General features: G+C 33.0%; 1 protein-coding gene across 7 annotated transcripts in view; it reads right to left on the bottom strand.

Moving 5' to 3' along the window:
* ZC3H13 (zinc finger CCCH-type containing 13) overlaps positions 1 to 16269 on the bottom strand; it is a 101747-nt gene that overhangs the window by 83138 nt on the left and 2340 nt on the right. For 5 of the 7 annotated variants that reach the window (XM_047723473.1, XM_047723478.1, XM_047723475.1 and 2 more), the window contains exons 2-4: positions 11780 to 11905; positions 11361 to 11470; positions 8572 to 8683 (exon numbers count right to left, since the gene is read on the bottom strand). In XM_047723473.1, coding sequence (XP_047579429.1) covers positions 8572 to 8683; positions 11361 to 11470; positions 11780 to 11896 — 339 coding nt within the window. In that variant the 5' untranslated portion in view covers positions 11897 to 11905. Of the gene's footprint in view, positions 1 to 8571; positions 8684 to 11360; positions 11471 to 11779; positions 11907 to 16269 lie in introns of all 7 variants that reach the window. The other 2 variants (XM_047723471.1, XM_047723472.1) reach the window with 2 other exon arrangements.

Raw genomic sequence — 16269 nt, 5'->3', positions numbered from 1 at the left:
ATCAATGAAATTGAAAACAGGACATCAATAGAGAAAAAAAATAAATGAAACCTAAAGTCAGTCTTCAAAAAGATAAATAAAATTGATAAGCCTCTAATCAGGCTAAATAAGAAAGAGAGAAAGAGAAAAGACATAAGTTAGTAATAGTAGAAACAAAAAAGGAGACATTACTACAAATCCTAAGGATTTCAAAAGGATAATAAAAGAATACAATGAACATGCCATGACCATAAATTTGATAAACAGATGAAATAGTCTAATTCCTCAAAAAAGACAATCTGTCATAACTCACAGATAATCTAAATAAGCCTATATGTAGTAAAGAAACTGAATCAATAACCTTCCAAAACAGAAAGCACTAGGCCCACATGGATTCACATGTGAATTCTATCAAACATTTAAAAAAGAAACTACAGCAATTCTCTAATCTTTTTCTGAAACTAGAAGGAGAGGGAATACTTCCTGACTCATTCCATGAAGCCAGCATAAATACCTAATACGAAAACAAGACAAAGACATTTCAATTTTCTTGCAATGACAAATACTTCTCAGGAACACAGATGTGAAAATCCTGAAAATATTAGCAAATCAAGTCCATCAACATATAAAAAGAATTGCACAACACAACCAAATGAGATTTATACCAAGTATGCAAAGCTGGTTCAACATTCAGAAGTCAATTAATGTAATCCATCACATGAGATTAGCAAAAAAAAATCATAGGATCATATCCATATATATGGCTATCCAGTAAAAGCATCTGACAAAATCATATCCATTGATATGGATATCCAATAAAAGCATCTGACAAACTCCAACACCCATTAGTGATAAAAAGTCTTAGCAAACTAGAAATAGAGGGGAACTTCCTCAACTAGATAAACTAAAATTTAAGAAACTAAACATACTCAGATCATAAAATCCTACAACGGTATTCCTTGGTTTTTACCCAAATGAACTGAAAACTTGTGTCTACACAAAACCTGCACAAGGATGTATTTTGTAGCAGCTTTACTCATAACTGCTGAAACTTGGAAGCCACCAAGATGTCTTTCAAAAGATGGGGCATCTGGGTGGCTTAGTTGGTTAAGTGACTGCCTTCGGCTCAAATCATGATCCTAGAGTCCCAGAACCGAGTCCTACATCAGGCTCCCTGCTCAGAAGGGAGTCTGCTTCTCCCTCTGACCTTCCCCCTCTCATTCTCTCTCTCATTCTCAAATAAATAAAATCTAAAAAAAAAAAAAAAAAAAAGATGTCCTTCAAAAGATGAATAGCAAACTGAACTGTGGTACATCCAGATAATGAAATATTATTCAATGTTAAAAAGAAATGAGCTATCAAGGCATAAACAGAGATGGGATAACCTTACATGCATATTACTAAGTGAAAGAAGCCAATCTAAAAAGTCAACATACTGTATCATTGCAACTATATGGCATTCTGGAAAAGGTAAAGTTCTGGAAACAGTAAAAGAAACAGTGGTAACCAGGAGATAGGGGAAAAGAATGATGAAAGGCACAGAGACTTTTTAGGGCAGTGAAACTACTCTGTGTGATACTATATAATGGTGAGCACATGTCATTTGATCCATCTGACCAATCCCATAGAATTTGTAATATCAAGAGTAAACCCTAATATAAACTATGGACTTTGAGTGATCATGATGTGTCAGTGAAAGTTCATCAATTTTAAGAAATGTACCATTTTGGGGACGCCTGGGTGGCTCAGTTGATTAAGCAGCTGCCTTCGGCTCAGGTCATGATCCCAGCGTCCTGGGATCGAGTCCCACATCGGGCTCCTTGCTTGGCGGGGAGCCTGCTTCTCCCTCTGCCTCTGCCTGCCATTCTGTCTGCCTGTGCTTGCTCTCTCTCCCTCTCTCTCTGACCAAAAAAAAAAAAAAAAAAAAAAAAAAGAAATGTACCATTTTGGTTCAGGATGTTTAGAGTATGGGAGGTTGAGAGTGTGTGGAGGTAGAAATGATATGGGAAACCTTTGTACATTCTCATCAATTCTGCTATATATCTAAACTAAAAAATAAAATATTAAAAAATGAAAAACTGAGGAAATTACCTGTACCTGATACCATAAATGAAAAAATTATTATCCCTATAAGATAGAGATTCTACAAATAAAGAACCCACAAAAAATGAAAAAATGGGCAGGAAATATGAACAGAATTCACAGAAAAAAGGTTCTTAAATATAGGAAGATGTCCAACTTTACTCGTAAGAGAAACACAAACAAAAATTACACAAACACAATTTTTTTGATCAAATTGGCAAGACTTTAAAAATCTGACCACATGGGGCACCTGGGTGGCTCAGTGGGTTAAAGCCTCTGCCTTCGGCTCAGGTCATGATCTCAGGGTCCTGGGATCGAGCCCCGCGTCGGGCTCTCTGCTCAGCAGGGAGCCTGCTTCCTCCTCTCTCTCTGCCTGCCTCTCTGCCTACTTGTGATCTCTGTCTGTCAAATAAATAAATAAAATCTTAAAAAAAAAAAAAAATCTGACCACATATGCTAGCAAAGCACAGAAGAAACAGGCTCTGTCAGCTGGCAACAATGTCAAATGGTATGGCTGTGGAAAGAATGGTCATTATTTAGCAGAATTACATAGGAAATTTACCCTTGACACAGCAGTTCCATTCAAGGGATTTATCTCTCCCTAAGACACACTAAAAAACTGAAGCAAAAACAAAACAAAACAAACTCCCAAAACAAAAATACAAGTGCACAAAGCTGTTCACTGCAGCTCTGTCTGCGGGAGCGAGACTGAACTAACTGAAACGGCTGCCAGGAGAAGCAGGTTAAACCGTAGGCGGCACATTCATACAATGAAGTGCTATGTGACTATAAAAAGGCACAAGAAGTACCAGTGATGTGCTATTATGGATAGAAGCAGTTAAGCAACTGATTAAAGTATTTAATATGTATCAAGAAAAATTATTCTCTGTTATTCTTAATATTCTAGAATCTAGATGGTCAGTATGGAGGGTTTTTTGTTTTGGTTAATTTTTTTATTAACATATAATGTTTATTATTTGCTTCAGGGGTAAAGGTCTGTGATTCATCAGTCTGTTTTTGTTAATTTGCTTTCTTCACATGGTTTTGTTATTTTCATTTTTTTAAAAATGTTATCTTTGGAAATACTTTTGAATATACTATTACATAAGTCTACTAATATGATAAAACAGATTTCTGGTAAATAAAAAAAAAGGCATAAGAAGTATCTCTACATATTCCTATGGAACAGTTTTCTAGATACAGCAATAAATAAAAAAAGCAAGATGACAAAAATGTATACAGTATGCTACCTTTTATCTAAGAAAAAGCAAAAATACTCCTACATAAACCCTAATTTGTATATGTACCTATATACATGTAAGTGTATGTATATTTGTGTGCGTGTGTGTGTGTCAAAGTGGCAGGAGAATCCAAAAACTAGTTAAAAGTAGTTACCGATAGAGAATAGGGTAGAGTAACCAAGAGATAAAGGTAGACTTTTCAAAATGTAACCTGTTTGGGAGATATAACTTTGCAGCTATGTAAATGTTTTATGATTAAAAAACAAAATGAAGGGGTGCTTGGGTAGGTCAGTTAGTCAAACACCCAACTCTTGATTTCAGCTCAGGTCTTGTTCTCAGGGTCATGAGTTCAAGCCCCATGATGGGCTCCATGCAAGGTATAGAGCTTACTTAAAAAAAAAAAAAAAAAAAAATCAAAAAGAAAAAAGAAGCCTTAAAACAAAAATCAAAATTAAATGAAGCAACCCAACTAATGTAACAATTTTGTGGTTCGATCTCAGATAAGAACTGTTTCAAGTGACTTGACATACAATAACTTGATTTTATATCCCTAATAGATTTCACAGGTATATTTCACTAATGAGATATACCCTAAGAACTAAAAAGAAATCTTAAACTGTTCTCAGTGACACTATCGTTAGTGATATTATTGTTAATTGTTATTCTGGAACTGTTAAACATAAGATAATGCAACTGAAATTCAACAGGGACTATAACATATTAGTATCCCCACAAGTACTAAAAATAGTGTCAAAAATTAGTTGTCCATGATTTGAGCCTAGTATACAAAAGGGGTTACAATCCAACTCATTCTCTCTCCACTTATTGTCCTGGAAAGCTCAGTTAAGCTTAACATGTTCCCTCCACTCATTCTTTTGGTCTTCAAATGCTACTGACTCTACCTCAAGACTCTGTGTTAAATTTAGTTCCACTGTGTTAAATTTGGTTCAGATTGTGCAGAACAGCCCTTTACAACAGAAATATGATACATATGTAATAATATGTACATATGTAATTTGGGATTTTATTGTTTCGATATTAAAAGGAGAAAGAAATGGAAAATTAAAATTCTGGTAACATCTTTAACCCACTATATCCAAAATATCGTCATTCCAACATATAAATATAAAAATTATTAATGAACTATTTGGTTTTTATTTTACATCATTAAGTCTTTGAAATTCAGTATGTATTTTACACTTATAGTACATCTCAATTCAGACCAGCCACATTTTAAGTGTTTAACAGCCCCAGTGGAGCACAGACCCCAGGCCACCAGGGGTTCTCAACACTGGCAACACATCAGAATCACTTTTCATTTATTCAGTAAGTGAACTTACTAGTTCCAGGGTCTGGAAGTGAATTTGTGAATAATAGATTCCTGGCATATAAATCTCTTTTCTCTTGCCAAGCTCTGACTGACACATTAAGACTGTTCACAATCTGATCTACCTAATCTACCTCTTCAGCCCTCACCTCAAATTCACATGCTATAATTTCTATACATTAGGCATAGAGCTTCACAGTTTCTCAAACACACTAGTCCTTTAAAACTACTCATTGTTACTGTGTTGGTTTTCTCCTCTTTCTAAACTTTGACCACCCCCTCTCTCATCCCACCTACCCTTCCTACGCTCAGGGCGAATGTCATGTCCCTCTGTGAAATGGTTCTCTGGCTCCCCACCCCAGTTATTTATTCCTTCCACTGCAGGTTTTGCTCCTCTCTCTCGGTCATACTACCATACTCTATAGAATTACAATTTATCTCTTTATGAACTTATCTCCCCACAAGATCATGGGTTATCAACCTCGTAACTCAAACACAGTGGAGCTGAATTCAGGGGCAGAGAAGGGGTAGAATTACAGTGAGTTTGTACCTTAACCTCTCTTAGCTATTCTATGTTATCTAACCTGCAGCTGCCCCTAAACTAGATCTGACTTTCCCATAGAAGTCCATTACATAAAGATCAACAGATGTCTGTGTTGCACTAGGAATGTATCACAGAAATGCTCAGCATTTGTTATCCTGTCAGATCACTCAAAATAATTAATACCTTGGTATCCTAGCTTACTAACACTTTTCCCTAAGTTTGGATAGGGAATTTCCTAAAACCTGATCACTCTTGTGCATGATGTGCATGATACTCACCACCTTAGAGGGCTTTCTCATCTAGGGAAAGTGAGAATCAGGCTTTAAGTTCCTTGATGAAATGGCCAACTCTGCTGTCTACTAAACTGATATGCTGAACATATAAACCTTTATGATTAGAAACACACTTAGATTTAGACACCTGTTAACAACCTAAATCTCCAATGCTGATGTCCATCTCCTATTAAGAGCATAACACCAATCTGTATTAGAGAGGAAAAGCCAGGAGTTATTCTAATATTGTACAGGCCATTTATTAAATAGTCATCATGCATCAGCCACTCATGTTACTTGCTTTACATATATTTTCTTCACAGCAACACACGATAGGGCTATGGCCTCCATTTACAGATAAGGAAACTGACAGCAGAGTTAAAAAAAAATTCCTAAAATAATGTCTTCAGAATATGAATTCTAGATGTTTGCCTTTTGAACTATAGTCCATTTAGTGCTGTGTTAGGACCAGTTCACAATGACTCACAAGAGCCAACTATTAAATTTTTAGGAACTGTACGAGCCATTTTTAAACACAGCTATGACTGAAAATTAAATCCTATAAGCTAACAATTACACAAATAATAAAAACCAAGTTAAGTATTATTCAAAACTCACTTCCTAAATATTTCAGTACATTTTACTCTTGAGGTTGATTACATTTATTATATGTGTGTACGTGTGAAAAATAAATGGTTTGAAAACGAGTATTTTTCCCAACTTCGTATTCAGTGATACCACTTTGCTAGCTTGAAACTGACCAGGATGGGAACATTTATGCCAAAGAAATTGGTAAATCCTACAAAGCATGGCTTTTTTCCCCCAAGTGGCTATTAAACATTGCCAGCAAGTCATTGAGTTCATTCCTTATTCTGAGTTAATCGGTTATTCCAAAATACAATACACATGCTCAGCCCCTATCAAGAAATTCTAATTGAGTAAATCAAAGATAGAGTATCAGCAATGTATTTCACAAAAAGCTATCTCTCCTCCAAAAGAATTCTTATATAGACACTCTTCTAGCGGAGAACTACTATCTGAGAATTCTAAACAGTATTATGTATCATCAGACATTAGAAAACTATAGCTTAAAAGTATATTACTTTAGGTTCCCAAATTTAAGTCTCTACAAACTATAATGTAAAACCGTAATGCAGCTTTTTAAATCAAGGATCAAAAACTGTTATAAGCAAGCCTCTATGCAGCTTTAATTATCAGAAAGGTTTCTCTTTAAACAATTCAATAATTTTAATAAAAAGATTATGAGACAACTAAGATATCCACATAAAAAAGAATAAGGCTGAAACATAAACAAAAACTAACTCAAAATGGATCAAAGCTAAAGCTAAAGCTCAAAGATTCTTTGAAGAAAACAAGGCACGAATCTTTGTGATCCTGAATTAGGCAATGGTTTCTTAGATAAGACACCTAAAGCACAAACAACAACAGAAACAGATAAATTGGATTTCATCAAACTAAAAACATTTGTGCTTGAGGACATCATCAAGAACATAAAATGATAACCCACAGAATGAAAGAAAATTTTTGCAAATCATAAATAAGGAATTTGTATCTAAAATATAGAGAGTTGTTACAAATCAACAATAAAAAGATAACCCAAAATAAAAAAAGGCAGAGATCTGAAAAGACATGTTTCTAGAGAAGATATGCAGATGGCCAATAAGCACATCTTATTGTTCAATATCACTGACGTCCAATATCATCAGCCTCCAGAGAAATGCAAAAACTATAGTAAGATTACCATTTCATAACCATTAAGATGGCTCTAATCAAAGAGTTCAGTAACAGCAAATGCTGACAAAGATGTGAGAACTGAAATCCTCATACGCTGCTGGAAAGAATGCAAAATGGTATAACTGCTTTGGAAAACAACCTACCAGTTTCTCAAAAAATTAAACATAGAGTTAGTATATGACTCAGCAATTCTACTTCTAGATATAAACCCAAGAGAAATGAAAATATAGGTCACTCAAAAAACTATTTATGGCTGTTCACAGCAATGTTATACATAAAAGCCAAAAAATGGAAACCACCCAAATGTTCATCAATTAGTGAATGGGTAAACAAAAGGTGATATATTAATACAGTGGAATATTTGGCAAAAACAAGGACTAAAATATTGATATACCCTAAAAATCTTTCATGAACCTTGAAAACACTATAGTAGGTGAAAGACACAAGCCAAAAACAAAGCCACCTACTGCTCGACTGCACTTATTTGAAACATCCAGAACAGGCAAAACTAGAGTGACAGTAAGTGGCACCGTGGTTGCGTAAGGCTGGTGGTCAGTCAGATGATACAGGTATAACCATTAAAGGTTTTTCCTTTGGATAATGAAAATGCTCTAAAATTGATTGTGGTGATGGTTGCATGACTCTGAGAATATACAAAAAAACCACCAAATTGTACGCTTTAAATGGACAAATTGTATGTTTTTTTTTTTTTTTTTTTTTGACAAATTGTATGTTATGTGGATTATATCCCAGTGAAACTGTTACAAATACATATACATAAATTTCTTTAAAAAAACTAGCTGAGGACGAGATTTCCATATTTGAAACACTGATGTCTTCTTTAATTCAATGAGCTGTATCATAAAATAGATTTCTCTTTTGGTTTCATTGCCAGGAAATTCACTATTAAATTTTGTGGGTACATGAGCTTCCCTTTCCTTAAGTTCTCTAGGTCAGTTTCTGTCACCACCATGCCTTACTTTCACTGATTTAAATTCTAAATGTTTACAATAACCCACTTCAATCTTTCTTGGAAACAAGCAGGATATGATGGCTAGCTGAATTCTGAAAATTTAAGAATACTTTTAGATACTCATGATGCCCTTCAAGATACAGAAATCCTATTTCTGTACAGGTTAGCCTGAGCTCTGCTAACCAATTCCCTTCATCTTAACCACCAAGGATTGATTCAGAGAATTATGAGTTTTCCCAGAGGACTTTTTTTCTCTACATTACATTATCCATATAAAACATTATACTGTGGTATTATACATCTACCATATATTTAGCACACAAGATAATAACTTAAATGGAACGTAAGTAATAATTCACTACTGAAATTTAACTTTGTTTTGGGAAATTCATTCCTACCCTAACAGGTGAGGATGAGTCCTCTGTATTTCGTTTCTGGGACTCAGTGTCCACATCTTGGCGCTTGTTCTTCATTCTTTCTCTAAGATCCCCTGTAGGCCTCTCTGGTGACCTTTGAACCAGAAAACAAAAACAAAACAAAAAACAAAACAAAACAACAAAAATCTATATTTTTATAATGTTTGTAAGAATATATCTACAGAAATAACTCACGAATCTCAACGTTTCTTTCCGTGGCTCCTAATGTTCAGAAAAACAATTAATTTGCTTTGGCTTAAATATTAATATATAGGAAATATGAGCATCACTTACAAATTTTCTCCCCATGACAATCAGAAATGTATACACTAAAATTCCATGGGGTGGCAGGTACTGGTGACATGAATAAGAAACTGTATGTGAGCTAAGAAAAAGGAATTTGTTATTAACAGTTTAATTTGTTTTTCTAAAAATCACATAAAGGTATCAGTTATATTTGAAAGTAAAAAGCAGGAAGATAAAGTTTTAAATCACAATGTTGTAAAATTAATCAAGAAGCAACCGTATTATCATGTATACATGCATGTGGCTGGATGCAACACCAACAACTGAGAATTACCCATCTCAAGAACCACAGGATACAGAGGAGTTCTGTGTTATTCTTATAACTTTTCTTAAAGTTTGAAATTATTTCAGAACAGAAAATAATTAAAGGATTCAAAGCAAGATTTAGGCGGTAGATTTCTTTTTAATTAAGGAAAATCGTACACATTTATATTCAATAAACCTAAGCATTCATAATTCATACTGAAAATGTGAAAAATGGCTTGCCAATTATTTTTATACCATTATTAAGTGAGAAAACAAAGCAGACATGGAAAACACATTGCCTTTAATGAGTATTCCTTGAATATTCTTTTAAAAAGGGCAATAGAAGTTAAGAAGTGGTATGTCCCTCATTGGCCACCAAAAAATACTGTATAATATATTAATATTTTTTTAAGGATAAGTATATAATTTTTTAAGGCTATAAACAAATCACATAAACATTTGCATCTATTTCAAGTCATAGTTATCAATCAATTCTTTTATCAATCAATACAAGTTACATGATTAATGAAGAAATAATTTCAGTTTAATTCACTTTAAAGGATCTCATTAATATCTATATGCACATTTTACAGGACTATATTAAATGTTTTAATAGTAAATCTGAGTTTAAAAGTGGAAATTATTAAAAACCAGTACTTAAATGTTTTAAATTATAATTATGATGAGCATGTACATCTTATGTGTCCTGGCCTCCTTTATATAATAAGACAATTTATTAAATATATATATTTATATATATATTTATACATATAATATATATAAGAAAATTTTTATTAATTAAAACCCTAAGAGCGCCTAACAGAGTACTCTACATACAATGAATGCTCAGTAAATGATTTAAATATTTTGTGGCAAAGCATTTCTGAAATACACTGCTTTTCTTTCCATCTTTGAATCACGTTATGAACTGTATTTTCATCCCTATAAAAAAAGGAAAAAAAGAAATCCAAAGGGGGTTATCAAATGGAAAAACATGCACAAAACAACAACAAAAAATCCTTTATTCTAAGTCTAATAATGACACTATTTTTTTCCCATTTTAGATAAATTTCTCTGCCATTTTCCTTAAAATTACCTCTTGTATAAAAATTTTGTCAGTTAACAATAAGTTTCACAGATGAATTAAAGTATGTATTAAAAGTATTGTAATAATAGGAACAAAACATTAAAATTACTGGAACACTTTCCCTAAGTGTATATTTATACAGATAATTAAACATATGTTAAGAACTGGTTTTTGCACATTAATAGAAGGCACAGATGACAATCTAAATACAAATAAGACAGAGTATTCAGCATCACTAGTAAAGTAAAATGTACATTTAAGTGAACAGAAAGTCAGTTAAGGGTCTGAATTTTAAATTCTCTTAAGCTTCAAAATCTATACACAAACACACATTTAAAAAGAATTTAAAAAAATCTGCAAATGCTAATGTTCAGTTTTTATACTATCGCTGTAACCAAAGCAATAAGCACACCCAGTTTTAGGACTTTGTTAACTATTTATTTACCAATCAAGTTTAAACTGTTTTTGCGTCTACATACGTTACATATTTAACACCATAATATAACCATCATAAACTGAACTGAAAGAAAAATGAAAGGTCTTTATTAGGAAAAGTTTCATTTAGCTTTGCCTTTATCAAAGGCAAAAAGATGTCCCAAACAGGTAATAGGACCTTTATCTACATATAAGTACATGTTTTCATTTACATTAATACATTGTGATAAGGGATTTGGCAAATGCATTTTAATGTACAGAAGTTGCAATAGACAGTCTCATGTCATTAAGATCTGAATTCAGAACATTTTAAAAAGCTAAAATTATATCCTTGTTAAATTTTATTTTTTTAAGAGTTAAAAACAGTCTTTCCAAAGTAAAAGTAAATCCATGAAATTCTGCTCTTAAATCATTTTAACTACATAACTAGGTGTGGGGAAAGTAAGTCATACATATATTATAAAAAAAAAATCTACTGGCAAAAACAGTAAATACTGAGCAAATAATATTAAAGCATACATTTTATTAATCTCAAAATGAACCAGAAAGATCTTGTTGATCTTTGACTATTGATAAGACCACCACCAAAAGAGAAAAATCTGATCAAATATATGCTTGTATTTCAGATTTTTATACTAGATAAATTACAAAAGCCATCTTCTAATATTATACGAGCAATTCAAAGTTCTTAATTTACCTTCTATAATTGCTGCTATAACCTTTACCACGGGGTGAAGGGCCATGTACGAATCTACATGTGTTTCCATAGAGGCAGTTGCCAGTCTTCAGCCAGTTACGGCACTGTGTCTAAGAGACAGATATTACTATGTAAATTTCATATTTATTTCTGGAAAAAAAGATGCTAGTGGGACAAAATTAAAACAAATGCTACCAAAATTCCAGCTACCTGAGACACATTATTCATTCCCCAAACAATAAAAACATCAGGACAAAAAAAACATAAAAATTATTACTCTTCACTCCTTTATGAAACTCAGTTTTAAAAATTTACCAAACATTCCTAAAATACAACAACCTGTTCACCTTATGAATCAAGTCAGTATTCAAGAACAGGATTAAAAGATAACCCCTGTGACTGAGCTAGTGACAACTCACCTCTGCTGTACTGCCAGTGCTGGGTCCAAGCCTCTCAAACACACTGGGTCTTCGGGATGTGCTATCAGATATGGTCTTGGTATTTTCCACTGTGACCTTCCTTCTAATTTTTGACATTTTGTACTACTTTAACCAAAAAAGAGAGAGGTAAAACTGTAAAATTCTTCAGCTTCAAATTAACTGAGCTCATAACTTATACGTAGATAAAGCTGTAGATAACACTGTAAAACTGTGGGTAATTTTTCTCAGGAGAAAAAAGGCATAGGAGAGGTCACAGGTAAACAGAAGATATCTTCTAAGGCATGTCACACTAGTGAACTTGTAACAATGCTGAAATCTGTTGGCTAGAATTTTTACTCTTCCGCAGAGTGAAAGAATAAGATTCTACTTGCACAATTTTCATAGTACATTCACATCAGAAAACAACTATAAAATGTTTAGTTTCTAAGTTCTTTATAAAAATTTCAAAATTTAGTTAACTATCTTTTAAGGAAAAGTTGTGCTATCATTCTCCAAAGGTAGTTAACTGGAAAAGAAAGCCATGTCAAAGAGAATGGGAAAATAAAATTAAGTGAGAATTTTACTGATAGTAGAAATTATGCTTTATACAGCTTGCAACATTAGGTATATTCCAAAAATCAGCTTGGGAGAAAAATGCAAACTATTTAATATTTTCTCTATCTTAACAGAGTTTGAAAAAGAACAGTCTAATCAAGAACATTTATTTTCAATAATATAAAGAAAATTCAATGCTGACAAAATGACTTTCAAATAGGCTACAGAACTAGAAGAAGTCAAGATGTTTCTATAACTTATAATATATTGACATAGAAGTCAAAGATGCTAAAAGTGATAAACAGGTTATCTTACTATTATTAAAAACAAGACAAATTGTAAAAATATTTTACTAGGGTAAATAAAACATTTAAAACTAAAACCATAACAAAACAAATTTAAGTATATAATAATCAGGTGACTCAAATGGAAATGAAAACGTCAGATAACAGTATTATGATATATGTTAGAGAAAAACATTAAATTCTAGATCTAGAAAAAATTAGTACATCACTGTGGGAACTGGGTAAGAACTGCCTAAAGGGTGGGGGGGCACTAAACCATATCACATTTCATATAATACAATTAGTTGAAATCTTCTCAATAGTCAAAAGTTACTAGAATGAATGGAGCTAAAGAAGTAAAAGTTCCATTTGGTATAGAACTGGTCTCCATAAAATTCACAAATTCAATTAGTTCTTTAATGTGGTTTCAAAGTAAAGACATATCACTTGAAAGGAAATTAAGTCTTGATAGTACCAAATCAAAAGTTCAAAAAAATTATAAACAATATTTGGTTTAGTTAAGATACTTTTCAGTCCACATTTTTAAAAGAATCTTAAGAGTAAGGACAACATTTGACAAATGAACAAAGATAATAAACCAAGAGGAAAACAGGAAATGATACAATATGGTAGTTTTAAATTGGAAAAAAAAAGTATCTTATTCTTTAATATAAATACAATCATTTTAGTAATTATTTTTAATGACTCAAAGAAGTTGGAAAATGACTTTACAAATCTTTAAGAATTAGCACAGATGTCACATTAATGAGTAAGAGTTTGTTGCAACATAAAACCACATATGTATCAACTGTTCTCCAAATAAGGAACAATACAACCAACCCTACATACAACAGTTAGTACTATAAGATAATCTTTGGTTTCATTCTCAGCCCAAATGTGAATTTACAGAGTAAAATTTGGTAGAATTTCATATGTTCATTTGATTTACTGAACTGAAAAGTTCTTTATATAATGGAAGGCCAAGATCAATGGAACTGAAAAAACATCTTCTAGAAAATGTAAAGCTTTGATTAAGTGGTTTGATTAAAAACCACTTTTTATAATTTATACCTGAGCAGGAATCAATAAAAAGTGTGTATGTCACACAACACAGGGAAAGTTTAGAACAAAAACAAATGTTCAAAGTCTTATTATGTTACTATAAATATTAATAGAGGTGTATATTATAATCTTCATCCACTAATTCCATTTTTAAAACATTTATTGGGGTGCCTGGGTGGCTCAGTGGGTTAAGCCTCTGCCTTCGTGCTCAGGTCATGATCTCAGGGTCCTCGGATGGAGCCCTGCATTGGGCTCTCTGCTCAGCGGGGAGCTTGCTTCCCCCTCCCTCTCTGCCTACTTGTGATTGCTCTCTGTCAAATAAATAAATGAAATCTTGAAAAAAAAATAAACATTAATAACCTTAAAATTGAATGAGTTCTAAAAGTTCCTTATTAGCTCTTATTAGTTATTTGGAACTTGGAAAACAGGCATACCATCCCCCCCACACTGTTTTACCCTAACCTTACCTATTTCCCTCCACTACCAATGGAAATAGTTCTGCTCCCCAAACTCCTATACAGCCACAGCATGCTGCCACTCCCAACACACCCTCCTCCAATCCTCCAAAAAAATTAATGAGAGTGCTTTCCATTATTAGGGCAACAGCTATTTATTATTGTTCCTGAAACACTGGTCATCTAGCATCTCCTTTCTTGTTTTTCTGAGGGCTCCACGTATTAACTCTACTGTTTCTCTTCCTGCTCTATTACCTGTTGCTTGGATCAGCACTCTGCTACTCCCTTGACCTACCCCTGAAAACCATGGCTTCTCTCTTATCCTAGATCACGAACATAAACTTTGAAGATTTCAAAAGGTTGGGACTACTATGTCAAATACAAGTGAGGACTGATGGGATCTTAACACCCCTCCTTGTATGTATCCCTGCCACTAAAAAAGTACCTTCCTACAGAGACAAAGTTGCTTGTACATGTGACATCAAGAACTACTCAAAATTCACCTACATAGTTACTGTCACTGGAACTTCACTTTTAGCTACTGTTGAGTCTTCCAACTTAGGGAAAAACAGCAAAGTAAAAGTCATATTCTCAGCATCCAACATTGTCAGACTTCCTCCTAAAATTACACTGACTTTCAGTACCAGGTCTATGTTATAGGAAGGTCATAGACAGGAAAAAAAATCTGAGACAAAAGGGAAAAAGTAGGACTTGAAGTTTTCTAATTGAAAAGAAGAGGAATTCTTCTGGTCATCTATCTAGGAACTTCTATCAGTAGTCAGCAATATAAGTTTTTGAAATATTATTACCGAAATATTCATGACTGACAAAGATAAAATGCTTTATGCTTATAAAGAATACAAAATACAGTATTTTAAATACTATTTGTCTAAATATATACACATAATCTGTAATACACCAGAAAAACACTTACTCATGTTAATTTATTTAAATGTATGTTACCAAATAAAATGACTTAATTAGAATTTTCAATCTAAAAATCTGGGCCCTCAAAGGGACCCAAATAAATACCACAATCTAATAAAATATAGATTTAACTGAGGAAGGGATAAAAACCTTTTTAAATTAATATCCGAACAGGCTTCAATGAGCAAATGCTTCAAAGTATGTAAGAAAAGTTAGAAACAATAAAATAAAAATGTAAATATTAAAGTCTAGCACCTGAGTGGCTCAGTGAGTTAAGCCTCTGCCTTCAGCTCAGGTCATGATCCCAGGGTCTTGGAATTGAGCCCCACATCAGGCTCTCTGCTCAGCAGGGAGCCTGCTTCCCTTTCTCTCTCTGCCTGCCTCTCTGCCTACTTGTGATCTCTGTCAAATAAATAAATAAAATATTAAAAAAAAATAACGTCTTCCCTATCTCAGAGACTTTAAATCTTTTCCCTTCAGTTTTGTTTTCAAATTAAACTTTGATTTCAAGGTGTCATTACACTTTTACCCACATCATCATGTCTTTATATCTTTCCCAAACACCATCATTATCAAAGCCCAGGTGACACTGGTGAAAGTCTATGGAGTTATTTTCCCATTTCTCCCCTCCATTTGAAGAGTAAATAAATATCAAGGTTTTTATAATATATTTTCAATTGAAAAAAAGGGGACAGAGTTTGAACCTATTAAAATACAACAAGAGGGTCTTAATAAATGGGAACAGTTCCTTTTCTCCCTCCAAAACTTAAAATATCACAATGTACTCAAAGCTACACCCTATAAATATGGCTAAGAAAGGGGAAACATACAAATGATCAATGATTCCTGAGGCCTAAATACTAAAATCTTGTCAATAAAACATGTATCAATTCTAGTATCCTCATTTTAATCCATAATACATCTTTTTGAGGCCGCATCTTTCCCCAGCACAAACAAACACATGTATCACTTTAACCTGGATAAGCCACAGCATAATATTAGGAAACTGTCAAGTAATTAAACAATTAAAACTACATAAATGTATTAACTAGTAGAATAAATTCTTATCCACTTAAGTTCTAAAATTAAAAGGTTTATATTAAAAATAAGGTCTCTTCCTCTTTATAGTTCATATTTTTTAAAGAAAAAAGTTAAGTTTATTTGATGCATAGTCTGGGAGAATATTTCTAAAAAATAACTTTCTAAA

This window comes from Lutra lutra, chromosome 3 (assembly GCF_902655055.1).
Source record: "Lutra lutra chromosome 3, mLutLut1.2, whole genome shotgun sequence".
NCBI lineage: Eukaryota > Metazoa > Chordata > Mammalia > Carnivora > Mustelidae > Lutra > Lutra lutra.
Note: the sequence above shows the minus strand (reverse complement) of the source record. Positions and strands in the feature narration are given on the sequence as shown.